This window comes from Balaenoptera physalus (genome assembly GCF_965194825.1).
Source record: "Balaenoptera physalus genome assembly, chromosome: 1".
NCBI classification, from domain to species: Eukaryota; Metazoa; Chordata; class Mammalia; order Artiodactyla; family Balaenopteridae; genus Balaenoptera; species Balaenoptera physalus.
In genome coordinates, this window is record NC_138882.1 from 159,545,477 (window position 1) to 159,566,260 (window position 20,784).

Here is a 20,784-nt window from a genome sequence, read left to right on the forward strand (position 1 = left end):
TGAATTTCAGGGTGGTTTTCCATCCCGTGTTTGATCCCTAATACCACCTATGGCCCAGGATGACCAACAGCTGAATTGTATCCTTTATCTGAGAGGGGCCACTAGGTTGAAGGGGTAGGGGCATGGGGGGTGGTGGCAGGCATGTTCATGGTTCTCCAGGAAGCTCTTCTGGGGTAGTTCAGCCACTTTGGCTCTGATATGCTCTCTAGAGAGTAAGAGGCTCTGATGAATGCAGGGTGCATGAAGAAAGCTGGGGGTCAATTTCCGAAGCTTCTCTGTGCCATGACCATTGCACCCTTGGGCTCAGCCCAGTTCATTACTTTATGCCTCATTCCTGGACTTCTCTAAAAATAATCAGCTTCATCATTAATTCTCAATTTTGTACTTGCTCAAAGCTTTATAATGGAGGTCACTATCTTTATGAAGAATTGTGTGTCTTCCTAATAAGAACAACAGGAGATGGTGGAAAAATTAAACTCTGATTTAAAACAACCCTGGTACTTAATGTTATTTTTTAATGTGAGCTTTTGCAAAAAGCTTCGTTGTAATAAAGCACCCAGAGCACGCATCAGCTCGGATACAAGGTATGAAATCAAGCCACAACAGAAAAGGAACCAGTCAACAATTACTAGGCTCATAACACATCACAGGCTCTTAGAACACTTAAGAAATTAGCTGAAATTATTGCAGCTCATGGAGGATGACTGAGAGTTTCCAAGACTGATAAAGGCTAATGTAATGGGTTGGAGGTAATGGTGCTTTGTTGGGGAGGGAGGGTGCATGAGGCAAATTATCTCGGCTGCACCCTGGTTCCCAGGATGCCAATAGAAGTAGAGACAGATTGGCTCATTAGGAAAGGCTCTTTACTGCAAAGCAGTGTTTGCTCTGGAGCCAGGCTCCCCTGCCTGTTGCCATTTTAGCTGGGGGCCAGGCTATCAGCCCACCACCCAGCTCCTCTGAAACCCCAGCCCCCATTTCCGCCTCCATGCCTTCTCAGTGCCTCTTTTCTTCAGCTAGCAGCGAGGCTGACCGACTTTCGTCATCTTCTTTTTCCTCTGTCCCAGGCTAGCCTTATTTTCATAACCACTTCATTATACATATTTCTGGCCCATTATTTCCAGCAATTAGTTCCAGAAGTTTGCCACGATATCAGCAGTAGCTAACAAGTACTAAACATTTACTGTGTGCCAGGCATTGTGCTAACTGCTTCGCTGGCATTGTCACATTTAACCCTCAGCGCACCCTGCAGTGGGTGCTATCAGTATTTCCACTTCCTTCATGAGGAAACAATCCCAGACAGTTTAAGGACCTGATCATGGTCCCAAAGTTAACTGATGGAACTGGGATTTGAGCCTAGGCAGCCTAACTCAGAGTCTGGGTTCTTACTGTCAGCCCTTCCTGCCTATAGACAAACAGAGGGAGGGAGTGGGCTATTGACACAGATGGTGTTGGAGGTGGGACCGTGGCAGGGATACACTGAAGTCGCCTGGATGGTGTATGGGCTTTGGAGCCAGACCACCCATTTTAATCCTTCTCTCTGCCACCTGCTAGTAAATTATTCAACCTTTTCAAGGCTCATCTTTCTAATCTATAAAATGGGATGATACTGAATTCCCTGGTGGTCCAGTGGTTGGGACTCCGTGCTTCCACTGCAGGGGCCGCAGGTTCGATCCTTGGTCGGGGAACCCACATGCCTCGCGGTGAGGCCAAAAACAAACAAACAAAATGGTGGTTGGGGGAACGATACCAATACCTATTAGGCTTGGTGTTAGGCTCAAATGAGATATTTATGCGGTACACAGAGTTCAGTGCCTAGAGCATAAAAAGACTCAATACACGGTAACTAATAATTTTTGTTATTATAATATATAAATCTTTAGTTTTACTGATTGGTTCTAGAAGTTCAAGTTTCAAAAAGGGGTTTGAAGCTAATGTGGGATTAGGTGGCAGTCAATTTTACAAAACATAATGATGCTATATTGATTTGTTTTCCTTTAAAATCCACCGTAACTGGAGGGGTGGGGAGGAGAAGTGGGGGGGTCACTGATTCAAAATGCTATGTTTCTTCAGCCAGTCTCTTTTCTCTCCTGTATGACAAGGTCACAAAAAGTTAGGAAATTATGAATAATTCCAGGTGTAGAAACTGAATATACAGTTGTATACTAAAAGCGTGGTTTGGGAGTTCCCTTGTGGCATAATGGTTAGGATTCTGGGCTTTCACTGCTGTGGCCTGGGTTCAATCTCTGGTCGGGAACTGAGATCCCACGAGCCGCGCAGCGTGGTCAAAAAAAAAAAGCGTGGTTCATTTAATAAACATTGGCTGAGTGTCCACTAAATGTTGGGTGCTCTGATTAGCACTTAGGACATGGAGAAGAATAATGCCTCGGTTAACAAGTGCAATGATTGAGTATGAAAAGAAGAGGGCTTGGGCTACCCTGGTGGTGCAGTGGTTATGAATCCGCCTGCCAATGCAGGGAACACAGGTTCGAGCCCTGGTCCGGGAAGATCCCACATGCCGCGGAGCAACTAAGCCAGTGTGCCACAACTACTGAGCCCTCGTGCCCTAGAGCCTGTGCTCCGCAACAAGAGAAGCCACCGCAATGAGAAGCCCTCACACCGCAACAAAGAGTAGCCCCAGCTCACCGCAACTAGAGAAAGCCTGCGCGCAGCAACGAAGACGCAATGCAGCCAAAAATAAATAAATAAATAAATAAAATAAAATTAAAAAAGAATAGGGCTGAACACAGAATTCTTAGAAACACTAATATTTAAGGGGTGGTAAGAAAGACCCTGCAACAGTGACTGAGAAACAGCGATGGGAGAAGGGAGAGAAGAGGAGAGCTTTATTTTTTTTTTACTTTTTATTTTAAAAAATATTTATTTATGTATTTATTTGGCTGCGCCGGGTCTTAGTTGCGGCACATGGGATCTTAGTTGCGGCGTGCAGGATCTTTAGTTGCTGCACGTGGGATCTTTTTAGTTGCGGCGTGTGGACTTCTTGGTTGTGGCAGGCGGACTCTTAGTTGCAGCATGGATACAGGATCTAGTTCCCTGACCAGGGGTCAAACCCAGGCCCCCTGCACTGGGAGTGTGGAGTCTCAACCAATGGACCACCAGGGAAGTCCAGAGAGGAGAGCTTTAGAAAGGGCAGTGGTCAAGCAGGGCTGGGACTAGGGTGTGAGGCGAGTGACTCACTTGCTTCAGGTATGTATTGTTTTTTTTTTTTGGCCGCGTGGCTTGTGGAATCTTAGTTCCCTGACCTGGGATTGAACCCGGGCCCTTGGCAGTGAAAGCAAGGAGTCCTAACCACTGGACTGTCAGGGAATTCCCTCAGGTATGAAATTTGAGGGGGCATCAAAATCTCAGTAACTAAATAATATTTCCTGCATTATTAAAAAAAGAAAAAATAATATAAAAATACACGATGAATAAAATATCAAAGTTTTAAATAAAGCTAGGATCTGACACTGCCTCACTCACGTCACCCTTTGGTTGAGTGGAAAATGTTGTCAAGTTAGTGACAACATTTTGGTGAGGTTAGTGTCACGAGTTATTGGGACAAAGCCAGATTGTAGATTCTGATGTTTTTCAAAGCACCACTTGTGGACCACTGGCATCAGAGTCAACCCAGGGCTCTTTTGAAAACGAAAGAGTCCTGACATACAGATGGCCAAGAGGCACATGAAAAGATGCTCAACATCACTAATTATTAGAGAAATGCAAATTAAAACTACAATGAGGTATCATCTCACACTGGTCAGAATGGCCATCATCAAAAATCTACAAACAATAAATGCTGGAGAGGGTGTGGAGAAAAGGGAACCCTTTTGCACTGTTGGAGGGAATCTAAATTGATACAGCCACTATGGAGAACAGTATGGAGGTTCCTTAAAAAACTAAAAATAGAACCACCATATGATCCAGCAATCGCACTACTGGGCGTATACCCTGAGAAAACCATAATTCAAAAGGACACATGTACCCCAATGTTCATTGCAGCACTATTTACAATAGCCAGGACATGGAAACAACCTAAATGTCCAATGATAGATGAATGGATAAAGAAGATGTGGTACATATATACAATGGAATATTACTCAGCCATAAAAAGGAACAAGATTGGGTCATTTGTAGAGATGTGGATGGACCTAGAGTCTGTCATACAGAGTGAAGTAAGTCAGAAAGAGAAAAACAAATACCATATATTAACGCATATATGTGGAATCTAGAAAAATGGTACAGATTAACCTATTTGTAGGGCAGGAAGAGAGACGTAGATATAGAGAACGGATATGAGGACACAGAGCGGGGAGGGGAGGGTGGGACGAACTGGGAGATTAGGTTTGACATAAATACACTACCATGTGTAAAACAGATAGCTAGGGCTTCCCTGGTGGCACAATGTTTAAGAATCCGCCTGCCAATGCATGGGACATGGGTTCAAGCCCTGGTCCGGGAAGATCCCACATGCTGCAGAGCAACTAAGCCAGTGTGCCACAATTACTGAGCCTGCGCTCTAGAGCCTATGAGCCACAACTACTGAGCCCACGTGCCACAACTACTGAGCCCGCACGCCTAGAGCCCGTGCTCCGCAGCAGGAGAAGCCACCGCAAGGAGAAGTCTGCGCACTGCAATGAAGAGTAGCCCCGCTTGCCGCAACTAGAGAAAGCCCGTGTGCAGCAATGAAGACCCAATGCAGCCAAAACAAAACAAACAAACAAAAAACCCAGATAGCTAGTGGGAACCTGCTGTACAGCACAGGGAGCTCAGCTAAGTGTTCTGTGATGACCTAGATGGGTGGGATGGGGGGGTGTGGGAGGGAGGTCCAAGAGGGAGGGGATATAGCTACACATATGGCTGATTCACTTCACTGTACAGCAGAAACTAACACAACATTGTAAAGCAATTTTATTCCAATAAAAAAAACAATAAAATAAATAAATTAATAAAAAAAAAAGAAAAGAAAAATAAAGAGTCCAGGGACCCACCCTTAATCTACTAAATCAAAACCTGGTGGTGGGGTGGGGAGGCAGACTGGTTATCTGCATTTTAAACCTCTTTTAATGTCTGAGAATATTGGGGTTAACCTAGAGATGTATTCAGTGGATTCCCGTCAGACTGTGTTCAAGGCCTGAGTCTAATTAATAATTTTATCAGTGATTAACTATAAGAAGAGACAGCTGTGTTTACCTAAGCATTTAGTTCTGCTTAGCTTCAGAGTCTCTGATTCATTCATTCCCTTGTTCTACAAACATGTATTAAGTACCCATTATGTGCCAGGCATGTGTTAGGTGTTAGAAATACAGAGAGGAGTAGAACAGATGTAATTCCTGCCCTTGTAGAGCTTACAATCCAGTGGGGGAAGTGAGATATTAAGCAGGTAATAACAAGATGTTATGACTATTAAAATAGAGGAAGTGCCATGAGTATATTTAACAGGGGAACCTAAGCTAGTCTGGGGCTCTGAAAAGGGCTTCCTGAGAAAGTGATGCTTGGATTGAGACCCGAATAATGGAGTAGGAATTAGTTAAATAAAGAGGAGGTTTAGGGAAGGGGAGAGGGTTCAGGCAAAGAGAAAAATACATAAGAAAAGGGTCTGAGATGAATCCATGGAGTGCTACAGGCATACAGAGCAGGAATATCCTGAAATCCACCCACGACTCAAACTATCACCATGATGGGCACCAAATCTGTCTTCAGCCCCAAGTCTGCTTCTGGGGCTCCTGAGCACAGGCACCTCAAACGCAACATGTCCCAAATCAAACTTATCTACCCCCAGACTCACTCCTTTCCTTGTATTCTCTTCCCACGTAATGATGTCCCATTCGCCTAGTTTCCCAAGCCAGAAACGTGAGAGTCTGTGGGAGACAAGTGGAGGTGGCAGCTGGGTTAACAGGTATGGAACTCAGATTCCAGAGGAATGTGGGTGGGGTACACATCTGAGAGTCCTCAAACTGGAGTGGTGTTGACATCCTGACAGTGGCTAGATCACTTAGGGAGAAGCTGAGAGCAAGCAGAAAAGAGGGCTGTGGCTGGAATCCAGCAAACACCAACATTTAAGGCATGGCTGAAGAGGAGCAGGATGGACAGAAAGAAAGGAGAAAACCAAGAGAACTGGTATCAGAAACCACAGGAAGTGTGTGACAGTGTGTGTGTGTGTGAGTGTGTGTGTGTGTGTGTGTGTGTGTGTGTGGTGATATGGTCTATATGTGCTTCTTTTTGCTTTCCTTCTCTCTTTTTTTTTTATTGAGGTAAAATTGACATAAACATTACATTAGTTTCAGGGAAGAATGTTGTGAGAAGTGGGAATGGTTGGCTGACAAATGCCACTGAGAGGTCACGTATAAGGTCTGAGGATGTGGTCACTGGGTTTCACAATTAGAAAAGCATTGGTAACCTTGGAAGACCTGCGTCAGTGGAGTGGAGGGGACAGAAGTCAGGCTGCAGTGGGTGTAGGAGAAAGGGAGGCGGGGAAGGTCAACAGCCTTTTCAACAGGCTTCAGCACGAAGGGCAGAAGCAAGGTGGAATATAGGTTCCAGACAAGGATTGAATTAAAATTTTAAGGTGGAAGAGATTTGAGCATACATAAATGATGATGAAAAAGCTGGTAATGAGGCAAAAGTGAAGGCTATAGGAGAGAACGAATAAAGTCCTTGGGGAGATGGGAGGGGATTCAAGCGCAACACAGACAGAGTATTAGTCCTAGACAAGGAACACCCACTTCAACTCTGATGGGAGCAAGAGAGGTTAGCAGTGAGAATGAGGATATATTTATAGATTGGGAAGACAGGATGTTGAGGGAGTTCTTGACTTCAGGGATGGTATTTTGATCACTAGATGTCCTGTTCTAAAATCTGAGAGAGAATCAGGAGAAGAGCTCCCTCGACAATCTTTGTTCCTTTTCTCTTTTGAAGATTGCCTATTTGTTTTCCTGTTCAGCAAAGGATACGTGAGTCTAAGCCAGGTGGTCAAGCGGACCAGGAACAAGCTGGCTCCCTGGGAAAACTCCTGTTCCAGCTCAGGGGCAGTCTTGCCTTGGTTGGTTTCAATGAAATTGTTGAGGATGTGACTCCTTGCGACTTTGCCAGCATTGTCCCAATCCTGTAAAAAACTCAAGAGCCGGCTAATTGCTGCCTGCTCCTTTACAGAAGTCATGATCAGTGAGTCCTGAAGTTGGCTACGGAGGAGGGAAAACAGACAGGTTACCAAAGTACTCAGAACCATGCAAGGCCTGTAGTTACTCTGTGAGTTTTGCTTTTCCAGCAATCATCTGGAGGCAGGGTGAGACTCTGTCACCCTCACGGATGTAGTGACGTTCAAAATACACCTCTAGGACTGGTCACCTGCTACTTGAACAGGGAGGATCCAGCTGTGTTGTCATGGAATTAAGAATATACAGTATAAATCTTCAGCTCTTTGGCTTCTCTGCTGGTGCCCGCAGCTAAAAGGACCACAGGCTCCAGGTGATACGCAGATGCTGCCTAAAACCACGGCCTCTCTTAGCCCTCACCTCACACAGCATCAGAGCCTGGGCCTTTAGAGACCCAGCCCCCGCTTACGCCAATCAGCCAAGGCAAAATGCTCCCTAATCTTGTACCTGTGGCCTTTAGGCTAACTCTCTTAAAAACAACTTTTAAACAAAGTTAGTGGGAAGAAAAAGTTCTCATTCCACAGTCAGATTAATGGGCTGTGGTTTGTAGGAGGCTGTGTCCTTGGGAGAGTGTTTTCAGTGGGGGAGGGAAGGTTTAAAATAAACCCGTTTTCCAAAAATAGTTGTGATTGAAAGTGTTATTATCCATAACAAATGTTAGTGCTGATGGGAGAGAGGCATATGTGATTCTTTTGTCTAACAGACAAGTGAAAGTCATACTTCACATTATCATGGGGTTTTCTGTGATTTACAGAATATTTGTGAAACATTACTTGCAGGGCCATGATTGATATGGAGAAAACAGCTTGTGTGTAGGGGAGATGTGTATTTCACGAAGACTGTTCAACATGAAATTTACAGTCCCATACAGTGCTTCTACATCTTCGCCAGAGATATAGTTAAAAGGACTTTACAGTCTGAAACATCTTAAAATTGATTCTAAATTAACGTTTCCTCACATGTATTTGAGATATTGATGGGGCCCAACTCTCAGAATTTTATCAGGAAGCAATTGAGGCATGCTAAGACAGACAGACATACACACCAACCTCCACTGCTCCCCAGAGGACACCGGGTATGTGCTCCCAGGAAGGGTGTCCACGTAGCCTCAGGGATGGAGCCAACCACAATATCCTGTCAGCCTTAACAGCCAGGTGAATAACTGTGGATCAACCGAAACACAAAAATGACCAAAACCCCTCATGGGATCAGGCATCAATCATTGTGAATGACATTATAGCCCTAAATCTGAGAATAACTTACAGAGGCCATGGCCACCTTTAACAGCCAAACTGGACTCAAGAAAATGGGGATGAGTGGCTGTTGAAGACCCCAGGAAGGAAGGGTTGATACACCACCAACAGCAGGAAAGCAGCCTGTGCCCCTCCCCTGCCGTGGTTGGACCGTTTGTTTCTAGGATCAAAACTCAAAGTGCTATTAGAGATGCACCCAACGATTCTAGAACACCAAGGGTGGGAAACTTTCAGCTGGATGCTGCATATTATGGCCCCTCGAGGTTTCCTTGGATCTGTCTTCCCCAACAGCTTTTTTTTTTTTTTAAACAGGAAAAGAAAACTGACAAATGGCAGCTTTAAAGTCATAGTGATACAGCTGTAAGTCATATATATGTAGTAAAGCACTGTGCAAGGTGCTGAGGGAGGTGTGAAGAGGCGCACCGCACTGCCCTGGCCTGGAGGAGCTCCAAATCTCATAGTAGTGGGGAAGAACATGAGATTTAGAGTCAGACTGGGTTCAAGGCCCCACTGCCCACCTGACAAAGTAAAAGAGTTAAATAGTACCTGCCTCCCCCTTTTCCATCCTCCAGTCTCACTCCAGAGGCAACCACTTTCAACTCTTTTGGCTATTTCTTCTGGAGTTACTTCTATTTGTCCAAATAATGAGTTTATACTACTTGCTATGGGCTGAATTCAACAAATCCATATGTTCAAGCCCTAATCCCCAGTGCCTCAGAATGTGACTCTATTTAGAGATAGGGTCTTTAAAGAGCTAATTAAGTTAAAATGAAGTCATCAGGGTGGGCCCTAATCCAACATAACTGGTATCCTTATAAATGGAGATTAGGACACGGACACATAAAGAGGGAAGGCCATCTGAAGACACCAGACGGCAGCCATCTGCAAGCAAAGGAGAGAGGCCTCAGAAGAAACCAATCCTGTGACACCTTGATCTTGGACACCTTTATCAGAGGTACAGAACTGTGAGATAATAAATTTCTGTTGTTTAAGCCACCTGGCCTGTGCCACTTTGTCACGGCAGCCCTAGCAAACTAATACATTACTATTAGTTGATTCGTCAATTTTAGGCACTATTTATTTCTAATTCTGAGGAATTAGCTCTCTTGCACCACTCTAACCCCCATTTTTCTCCCCTCATTCTCACAATATAGTTTTCCACAATTTATAGTTAAATCAATAGTGTTTACATTATTGACCAAGTAAATAAACACTGTTCATTCAAGCTGTAAACTACTATTATGTTTTCCTTCTCTTACAAGTTGGTTTTACCTGGAGTTCATAATTGTTTCTTTTTTTTTTTTTTAAGAAGCTTTATTTTATTTTATTTTTTAAATTAATTAATTAATTAATTAATTTTTGGCTGTGTTGGGTCTTCGTTTCTGTGCGAGGGCTTTCTCTAGTTGTGGCAAGCGGGGGCCACTCTTCATCATGGTGCGCGGGCCTCTCACTATTGTGGCCTCTCTTGTTGCGGAGCACAGGCTCCCGACGTGCAGGCTCAGTAGTTGTGGCTCACGGGCCTAGTTGTTCCGCGGCATGTGGGATCTTCCCAGACCAGGGCTCGAACCTGTGTCCCCTGCATTAGCAGGCAGATTCTCAACCACTGCGCCACCAGGGAAGCCCCCATAATTGTTTCTTTTTTCAATTGTTTAATTTTCTAAGTACTAGAGCTGTTTTCTTCCAAATATTCCAAACACATAGCAATGATCTTTCTGAATGTTCAACCCCTAACTGATCAGTCCCATCTTCTCCTTGGAGAACTCTGTCCCAAGGACGTCTGTCTTTCTGCTCCAGTTTGGACTGGCTGCTTGCTAAGCCTGGCGTTCAAATGTTGTCCTGGGATTTCCTTTTGCCTGTCTTCTCTGTCTATTGCCCTATTTCCTGGATCCACCTTATCCTCCTTGGTTTACTCTCTCATTTTGTTGAAGCACATTCTCCAGTAGCTTCCTAAGAAATGAATTTTTTTCTGTGTCCTTGAAAATCTGAGAGTATTCTGACCTCATGTCAGATTGGTTGGGTGTGTAATTCCAGGTTAGAACAAGCTTCCCTTGATTGAGCATCCCAGGGTTGCTGTTGAGAAATCTGACATCATTCTGATTTCTGTGCCTTTGTCTGTGGCTTGTTTTTTCACTCTTGATGCTTTGAAAACCTTTTCTGAAATTGTACGGTGATATGCCTTGGTGCAGGTCTTTTACAGTTGTTATATTAAGCCTTCCGTGCTGTGTCCTTCAGTTTTTGAAAATTTCTTTAACAGGCAACAACTAGACTTTTCATTGAGAAACTCACAAATGTCAGTCAGTGGAGGGTTTTTTTTTTTTTTTTCTTTTTTCCCCACCTGAGGTTCTCAGGGCCTCTGGAGAAGAGTTTTCTACTTTCCCAGGGAGGATGAGAGGGTAGGGGTGCTAAGTGCCTGGCTGCTGGCATACTGGGGGTGGGGTGGGGGAGGGACTAGGGCTGCCACCATGTAGTGTGTAAATCTTCCCTCCATCCCTCAGTTTTCCACCCTGTATCTCATCCCTGCCCTTCAAACCCTGCCTGAAGTCCCTGAGTATGGAGGCCTCCAGAGTTCCTCCTTATGCAGCAAGAGAGTTTAGAGTAGTCGTTTGGCTTTTGAGAGCGGAGCTCTGGGGCCGCAGCAAAGTGCTCTGCACACAGACTCCAGCCAAGCCCCCATGTTTAGCCCTGTACCTCATTGCTGACCTTCTGGAGTAACTCATGCTTCCAAGGCATTAAGCGTCTTGGAGATTAAACTGGGTGAACTGATTTGCTTCTTGTTGGTAATCTCCCCTGGTTGGCAGCTGGTTTGTAACTTCTTAGGATGTTTCAAGCCAGGTAACACTCCCCCACCTGCCTTCTACTTCCATATATCTGTTGACTTTCATCTGCTGTTGCCTCCTTCTCTGAGCTTTTGTAACTTAATACCTTTTATATTTCTTTAGTGTTAAGTCAGCAAGGCTTTGAGAGGTAGGGGGAAATACAGGGGGGCAGCCATGTTTAATCAAGAGACTACAGCCACGTATTTATTTGAATCTCAACTTTTCTTCAAAATAAGATTTGATGATGATTGAAAAAAAAAAACAACCCCTAAAACCTAATAAGTACAGTTTTAAAAAGAATTAAGGAAAGAAAACTGGGAAAAGGGGAGAAACGTACCACTTTCAAGAGTTCATATTACATTTGTAGGCTTTATGACTCCCAAATCCATATTTTCAGCCTGGGCCTCCCTCCCAGGCTGAGAATATGATTAAATGACCACAGACGTCTTCCTTGGTAGGTTTGACACACTCTTCAAATCCATAAGTCCCAAACTGAACTCATCAAGCCCTCACCCCTGCTCCTTTCCCTGTGTTGGTCCTATTTCAGTGACTGTTACCACTCTCCTAGTCACTCAAGAGCTATGTTGATGTATTCCTCTCCCTTGCCTTCCTCATCCAATCTGCTGCCAGGTTCTGCCTATTATACCACCTAAATCTCCCTCAGATCAGTCTATTTAGCTTCATCTCCACTGCCACTGTTGTAGTTTACCCCCATCCCTCACATGGATCGCTGCAACAGCCTCCTAACTGATCTTCGGGTTTACCCCAACCTAACCTCCACAGTGATGCGACAGTCTTCTTTTTATATCATTAAAATAGAATGCGCTGGGCTTCCCTGGTGGCGCAGTGGTTGAGAATCTGCCTGCCAATGCAGGGGACACGGCTTCGAGCCCTGGTCTGGGAAGATCCCACATGCCGCGGAGCAAATGGGCCCGTGAGCCACAATTACTGAGCCTGCACGTCTGGAGCCTGTGCTCCGCAACAAGAGAGGCCACGATAGTGAGAGGCCCGTGCACCGCGATGAAGAGTGGCTCCCGCTTGCCACAACTAGAGAAAGCCCTCGCACAGAAACGAAGATCCAACACAGCCATAAATAAATAAATAAATAAATAAATAAATAAAATTAAAAAATAAAATAAAATAAAATGCGCTTTATTTTCTATACAATTTTTAAAGGATACACTCCATTTACAGTTATTACAAAATATTGGCTATATTCTCCAGGTAGTGATGTGAGATTCTTTAAAAAATACAAATCGGGCATATTTCCCTGCTTAAAACTCTCCAGTTGTTCCCCATTACCCTTCTTCATTCAGGCCGAAGAACGTCTTCCATCTAAGTTTTGCCACACCTGAAATATGAGTCTGTCCCCCCTACCCCGCCCCCCATGTCACTGCTTCCAGTAGGAACTAAGGGAAGGCTGCCAGCTTCCCCATGCTTCACACACCATTCTCTAAAGTTCTCATACTGCTGGGACTTCCCTGGTGGCGCAGTGGTTAAGAATCCGCCTGCCAATGCCGGGGACACGGATTCGAGCCCTCGTCCGGGAAGATCCCACATGCCACGGAGCAACTAAGCCCGTGAGCCACAGCTACTGAGCCTGTGCTCTAGAGCCCTCGAGCCACAGCTACTGAAGCCCACGCGCCTAGAGCCCATGCTCCGCAACAAGAGAAGCCACCGCAATGAGAAGCCCGTGCACCTCAATGAAGAGTAGCCCCTGCTCGCCGCAACTAGAGAAAGCCCGCGCACAGCAATGAAGACTCAACACAGCCAAAAATAAATAAATTCATAAAAAAAAAAATAAAGTCCTCATACTGTTTCTCAATCATTTCTTTTCCTCTGAGGTCAGGCGTCCTGTCCTTCCCCGTCTCCCTTGCCCCAGTGCTGATTTACTTGCCATTCCCTCTTGCACCCAAGTCCTCCTGTTTACCCAAGAGCTGCTAGGCAATTTCAGCATCAACCTGTTCCACCTTCGTAATTTTGGCCAGCATCGTCCCTGGCACATCATGGGTATTCAACAAGTGTTATTTAAATTGACATCCAACACACTGTGCTCATAATAAGCATTTTAATTTCCTTAACCCCACACAGTAATTAATTAAACAGATGTCCTGGGTGCCACTCCTAGCCAAGCACTGGGACTGGCATTGGTCAACATAACAAATATATTTTTTGCCCTCAAGGTGCTTACAACCCTGAGAAAACCATAATTCAAAAAGAGTCATGTACCACAATGTTCACTGCAGCTCTATTTACAATAGCCAGGACATGGAAGCAACCTAAGTGTCCATCGACAGACGACAGGATAAAGAAGATGTGGCACATATATACTCAGCCATAAAAAGAAACGAGTTATTTGTAGTGAGGTGGGTGGACCTAGAGACTGTCACACAGAGTGAAGTAAGTCAGAAAGAGAAAAACAAATACCATATGCTAACACACACACACACACACACACACACACACACACACACACACACACACATATATATATATGGAATCTAAAAAAAAAAAGGTTCTGAACAACCTAGGGGCAGGACAGGAATAAAGACGCAGATGTAGAGAATGGACTTGAGGACATGGGGAGGGGGAAGGGTAAGCGGAACGAAGTGAGAGAGTGGCATGGAGTGGCCAAATGTAAAATAGATAGCTAGTGGGAAGCAGTTGCATAGCACAGGGAGATCAGCTCGGTGCTCTGTGACCACCTAGAGGGGTGGGATAGGGAGGGTGGGAGGGAGACGCAAGAGGGAGGAGATATGGGGATATATGTATATGTATAGCTGATTCACTTTGTTATACAGCAGAAACTAACACACCATTGTAAAGCAATTATACTCCAATAAAGATGTTAAAAAAAAAAAAAAGGTGCTTACAAACTGGTGGAGTAGAGAGAAAGGGAACCAGATGATTTTACTGAAAAGTGTAAAGCGCTCTCATGGGGGTAAATCCCAGGGTCTGCTGGGGCTTGTAGGAGAGGCACAAAATCTGGACTCTGGTGACCTTCATCCAATCCAGCATCCACACTCATGGTCCACAGCCTAAACTTTGTGAATAGCCTGGGAAGTCTACAATTCCGAGCTCCTTACCCTCCCACCTCTTCCATCTGTTCTCAGGAGATCTACTCTTGGGTTTCACAAAAAAGTTATAGGCCATTAGGCAGAAACGTCCTCACAGTCTCTTCCTTCTTCCCACGTTATGGTATCCATACCCATCCTTCTCTTTTCCTTCTTTACCCCTTTACCAGAGCTCTACACCCACCCATCCTGCCTCCTTAGAGCCCCCACTCCATCCACTACTCCCTCTTCCCCTGGATCCTCAACTGCTCTCTTTAATTAGGCATTTTTTTCTTGTTAACTTACTTAATTCTTGCCTATCCTAAAACAAAAATAAGCAAAAATGAAAACAAAAACCACTTACCTCACCCTCTTGTCCCCCTGCAGTCACCTCTCTGGTTTTCTCCCTTCACAGAAAAGCTTCTTAAAAACAGTCTACACACTCTTTTCTGATCCTCCACGGACCAGTCTCTCCTCAACCCACTGCAATTCTGCTTCTCTCCACTCCCCGTTCACTTGCTTGCACATTCAGCCATGTCTCTGATAACCTCCTAATTGTCCAGGTCAATGAGGACATCTTAGTCCTTTGTTTACTTGTTCTGTTGCTGCAACAACTAACATCACTGACCATCCCTCCTGCTCAAGAGGCTTTCTTCCCTGATGCCTCTCCACCCTGACATCTTCTCTTGGACAGCCTGCATCCCTGGCTGCTGCCTCCCGCCATCCCATCTTTCAGTTTCCAGTGCCTGTCACGTTGTACGTAAATCCTCAGTAAATTGTCTCAGACGTGACTAGGAGTCCCTCTGCCCCACTGTCAACCTTACTATCAGCAATTCCATTCAACATGAAAGTCAACAAATACTGAGAGACAAGTGTGTCCCATCCTTGGGTTAGGCCTCTAGGGATAATTGTGAGAACAAAACAGAGTTCCTTCCCTCAAGGGGTATGCAGTTTGGGGGTGGCATAGAGCCCTGTAAATAAACCATTTTAAGTCCAATAGTGTGGTAAGTGCTAGGATGGGGCAAGCACAGGATACTTTGGGAATGTGAGCGAGGGACACCTAACCTAGCCTTAGTTGGGGTGCGGGCTGTTATGGAAGATTTCCAGAGGAGATGCCATCCAGGCTGAAAGGCATCTGCAGCTAGCCAGGTGAAGAGGTGAGGAAGCTGTACTCCAGGTAGAGGGAATAAAACATGCGGAGGCTCAGAAGCGCGCGAGTGTAAGGTATATTTAAAGAATTGCGAGTGGAAGGCAGTGTTGCGTAGTGGTTAGGAACACAGACACTGGAGTTGGATGATCTTCCACCTCTCGGCTGTGTGACTTTATGCAAATTACTTAACCTCTCCAGGCTTCAGTTCTCTTACCTGAGAAGAGGGGATAATAATACCTCATAAGGAATCATGACCCTCATAAGGGTCAACAAACTGCCTAACATATAGGAAACCCTCAATAAAGCTTAGTTCTTATTTTCATTGCTGAGATTGTTCAGAGTGGCTGGAGCACAGTATGAGGATGGAAGCGGCAAGAGACGAGGCTGGGAAAATGGGTGGAGGCCAGAGAACAAGGGGCCCTTGATGCTCTGCTGCAGGGTCAGCACTCTACCCTGAGGGCAACGTGAGGGTTTTAAGTCAAGGGCTTTAAGTCAAGAGTGACAAGAAAAGACTTTGTTCTAGGAATAGCATCTTGACTCTAGTGTAGAAAGGTGATCAGAAAGGGGCAAGACTGGAGGCAGGGCACCAGTTAGGAAGTTGTTCCCATAATCTCGGCAAAAGATGTTGATGACACTAGGGTTGGAGAGAGGTAGAAACGCCACATAGGAAGGAGCGACAGGACCTGGTGACTGACTGTGGAGGATGAAAGGGGGAGGAATCAGGGAGGACGCCCAGATAACCTTGCTTCCTACTTCACAGAGAAAACAGGGCCCGGGCTTCCCTGGTGGCGCAGTGGTTGAGAATCTGCTTGCCAATGCAGGGGACACGGGTTCGAGCCCTGGTCTGGGAAGATCCCACATGCCGCGGAGCAACTAGGCCCGTGAGCCACAACTACTGAGCCTGTGCGTCTGGAGCCTGTGCTCTGCACCAAGAGAGGCCACGATAGTGAGAGGCCCGCGCACCGCGATGAAGAGTGGCCCCCACTCGCCACAACTAGAGAAAGTCCTCGCACAGAAACGAAGACCCAACACAGCCAAAAATAAATAAATAAATAAATAAATAAATAAATAAATAAATTTAAAAAAAACAAACAAAAAAAAACAGGGCCCATCAGGAGCAACTCCCTTCTCTCCCTCCATTTTTTTCGGGGGGGCTGTGCCACGTGGTTTGCGGGATCTCAGTTCCCCGACCAGAGATTGAACCCGGGCCACGGCAGTGAAAGCCTGGAATCTTAACCACTAGGCCACCAGGGAACTCCTTCTCCCTCTATTCATTTTTTTTTTTTTTTTTTTTTTTAAGCTATGTTGGGTCTTCGTTGCTGTGCGCGGGCTTCTCATTGCTGTGGCTTCTCTTGTTGCGGAGCACTGGCTCTAGGCGTGTGGGCTTCAGTAGTTGTGGCATGCAGGCTTCAGCAGTTGTGGCTCACGGGCTCTAGAGCGCAGGCTCAGTAGTTGTGGCGCATGGGCTTAGTTGCTCCGCGGAATGTGGGATCTTCCTGGACCCGGGCTTGAACCCGTGTCCCCTGCATTGCACAGGCGGATTCTTAACCACTGCGCCACCAGGGAAGTCCTCTCCTTCTATTCTTAACCTCACCACATGGGCACGCAGCCTTTCGGTGTGCGCTAGATTCTGCCCCTCTATATTCAATCTCTCTATCTCCTCTGATTCCTCTTAAACTTGCTCGATCTCTGTCAACCCCAACAAATACATAAACAAAGACTTTCCCTCAAGCTTCTACACTTCCTCCCTTCTTCACCCCCAAATTTCTCCTTCTGGCCTACAGGATAAAGTCTGAACTCAATGTGGCATACAAGATCCTTCAAAACTTGACCCCAGCCTTGCCTCATCTGCAGTCACTTCCACGTTGCAACAGACACCAACTTCTCAACTCCCCAGGCCCTTCCAGGGCCCACTTGTATCTCAACCCTGCTCTGCCATCAGGAATGGCCAGCCTCCTTTTTGCCCTTTGGCTAATTCCCCAAGACAGCTAGGGGTTATCAGGTCTGTGGTCCCACTTATGCCACCTCTTCTCCTGCTATGCTGTAAAACTTCACCGTCCCTCCCACTAGAGTGTGAGTTCCTCAAGGGCAGGGGTTGGTCCTCCCTGTCTCTATGTCCCCAGGGCCTGCCTAATGCCTGGCACAAAATAGATGTTTAATAAATGCTCGCTGGGTGAATGAGTAAAGAAATCAGCCAGCTCCCGTTTAGACAGTTATATCTGAATGTTCATGATATGTAGGTCCATAAAACTACCAACTTCCCAAAGCTGCCATGTGCAGAGTGGCAGAATCTCCATCCAAGAAGGCCAGTGCATAGTCTATGAGGCATTTTACAGCTGACAGGAAATAGCAATGTCAGCAGCGGTGTCATCTTTGGACACTGAGGACAGGGATTCAGTGCCATGAACGGTCAGTTAAATTGTAATTGGAGTGAACTGTTCCTCTGCAAACCATACTGTTCTTTAGCTGCAGCCAAATGGCATTCAAGAAGGAGAGAAAATTTTTTGAAATGTCAAAGAAATCATTTCCAATTTGGTGCTCACAACCAGAGACTCTAATGATCAGTGGAAATGAGAAGCAAACAAATTAGCACTAATGGATAATGGCTTTTGGAAAAGAGGATTTAATTTATAGTCAACTGATCACGGCATGCAGCATGCAGTAAAAGTCAGTTTCACCAGCTTGATCATAAGAACCAGAGCACACCCAGAATGCCAGAGAAAAATATACGTATGCCATCATGCTTATTGGAAACTCTCTGTAAGTGGCAGCCAATTAAAATGGTCATTATTTTACCTTGGAGAGAAAATGGTCTGAAAAAATCAAAGCACATGAAATTAAAATCTGGATTAGGAACCTCGGTCCAAATTGGTTTGTTTGTGGCCTTCTAACCTTGGCAAGGTCTTCTGCAAGGACGACAAACCTACTTTGTCTTCAGCCCAGAGTGGACTCTTTGTTTTTAATTTCCTCTCCATCTTCAGAGGTGATTAATAAATCTGGACTCATCCATCAATCATTTCTATAGCAGCCAAATGGTTCTTCTTCGTGCCAGGAAACAAAAATCACAGAAATCTCAAAACCCTCAGCTCTTGTACTAAGCCAGAGGTCCTTAGCAACAAGTGAGAAGAGGTATTAAAAATCAAAAGGTCACTAGGTTTCGTTTCTAAATAAAATTTCTCAGAGCGCTTTTTTCCTCCTAAATCAAAAGACACATTTCTAAAAGCAAGAAGCCTCCAGGGCATGGGCTGCCAGCCTGGCTCCTTGTTCCCACATGGCCTCGGAGATGAGGCAGTCACTGTCTCCTGTTCTTGCGGGTTCCACCTGCACAATGGGACAGAGGCCTTCTCCCAACCCGACTCTTCACTCTCAGCTCCTCATTCAGAGAGAGAGGGAGAAGAGATAGAGATAGAGACAGAAACATTCTCCTTTCAACTTCAGGCCCAGCCAAAGAGGGTGTCCTGGCCTTTACTTCCACCTCAGGGCCAAGTGCAACACAATTTGTCACTTTCTTCTCATAGAGAAGAAAGTGACAAATTCCTTCTGCTCCCCACTCATACCCTCTTCACAGACTCCATCTGCCCCATCTCTTCCCCACAGCCAGCCACCATTCCCTCCATCCTGTTTCCATAGACCATTTTCCCCATCTCCTTCCTGCAAAACCTACTGCCGTCACCAGCTTCCCAGACCTACCCTCATTCTCTACCCATGGACCCCCTTTTCCTCTCCCCAGACTCACTTCTGCCCCCAGCTCCACTCCACAGGCCTGGCTTCATGCCCTCCCCACAAAATGTAACTCTCTAGGTCAACCAGAGTCTCTCTGCCCACGTTCTCCTCACCCCTTCACTGCTCTATGCTTCATCTTCCTTGACCTGATTTCCTGTCCTTCCTTCCCTTCCCAACCTTCTTACTCTTCCCTGGAAAACTTTTGTTTCTGATCAGCAAAGTCTCCTCCACACTTAGCGGCTCCACACTCGCTCTGCCCACCTCCAGCCTGCCCCGGAAGCTGGCTCTTCCTCAGGGCGCCACTTCTGCATAGCCGACCCTGGAGGAGGCTGCTTATACTCTTAAACACAAGGGATCTCAGGACTGGGAGAGGGGCTAATGTCTCTCTACCAAAGTCCAATTCAGTTCCTATTCTACCTGCTCTTTGTAAAAACCCTTGCTACTTTAGGGTCATGCCATTCAGCTGTATTGACCTTTGCCCCTCCTCTTGCTGTCATCTACAGACTCCAGAACAACCTGCTTTACTGGTACCTGGCTCACAAGCATCCTCTTCCCTTTTCCCTCCTCAAGTCCTGCCATCATCTGGGGGGATTTCAATGGCCATGTCAACATCTTGGCTGTCTTCTGTATTCCACTTTGGCCACCTGCTACCATGGCCATACCCTGGACCCTGTCATCACTTGAAACTACTCAAACTTCATTACTCCACTTTCTCATCATAACTCTCTCATTCAACTGTTTCCAAGATATGGGTTCTCTGACTTCATTGGGACCTCCAGCCCATAACACTTTTACTCTCTCCTATGCAGTTTAGGGTCTAAGATCCACCATCTCAACTACTCTTTTGCCAGGATCCTCAACTTCCTTGTCCTTTGTCCTTCCATTTCATCCACCTGATAAAATTCAAACCTGGATCAACTCAATTCACCTCTCTGCAGCCACCAGTAGATGGCTGAATATTGTTGGGGGAAAAATACATAGCACACAACCATGCAGACTGCTGCTGCTACAAAATAATGGTCACCAACCTCAATAGGGCTCATAACTGCCCAGAAAGCTGTATGCCACCTCAGTCATCTTGCTCCCATTCTCCACTGCAGCTATTTCAATCCTTCTCTGCTGGTCTCAAATCTTGCAAATCATCTCCAGTCCCTTTCTCCCTGGCTGATACCATGTCCTTATTCCATAGAAAAAATAGGAACCACCATACAAGAATTCTCTCAAGTTCCTGCCAGCAAATCTACTAATGTACTAATCTCACATGCCTCCTTTCTGTCACAGTGCAAATGTCCCTCTAAGTGAACTTCTCCACTAATGCTTTGGATCCCCTACTCAGGAGTCCCCAACCCCCCGGGCCGCAGACCGGTAGCAGTCCGTGGCCTGTTAGGAACCGGGCCGCACAGCAGGAGGTGAGCGGCGGGCAACGAACCTTCATCTGCCGCTCCCCATCGCTCCCCACCGCTCGCATTACCGCCTGAACCATCCCCTCCTCTGCCCCATCCGTGGAAAAATTGTCTTCCACCAAACCGGTCCCGATGACAAAAAGGTTGGGGACTGCTGCCCTACCTTACTCTTTTTCTGGGGGCGCCACTCTCTGTTATCTCTTTTTCCCTATAATATTATCTTTTTCTCTTTGCT

At 45.8% G+C, this 20,784-nt stretch overlaps 1 protein-coding gene across 1 annotated transcript in view; it reads right to left on the minus strand.

The window, feature by feature from the left end:
- The window catches only part of LOC309657684 (armadillo-like helical domain containing protein 1), a 45,641-nt gene extending 25,077 nt beyond the window's left edge, over positions 1-20,564 (minus strand). The window contains exons 1-2 of the mRNA XM_082455512.1: positions 8,201-20,564; positions 6,951-7,178 (exon numbers count right to left, since the gene is read on the minus strand). Of these exons, the coding sequence (XP_082311638.1) occupies positions 6,951-7,156 (206 nt within the window). The 5' untranslated portion in view covers positions 7,157-7,178; positions 8,201-20,564. The remainder of the gene's footprint in view (positions 1-6,950; positions 7,179-8,200) is intronic.
- Between the last annotated feature and the right edge of the window lie 220 nt (positions 20,565-20,784).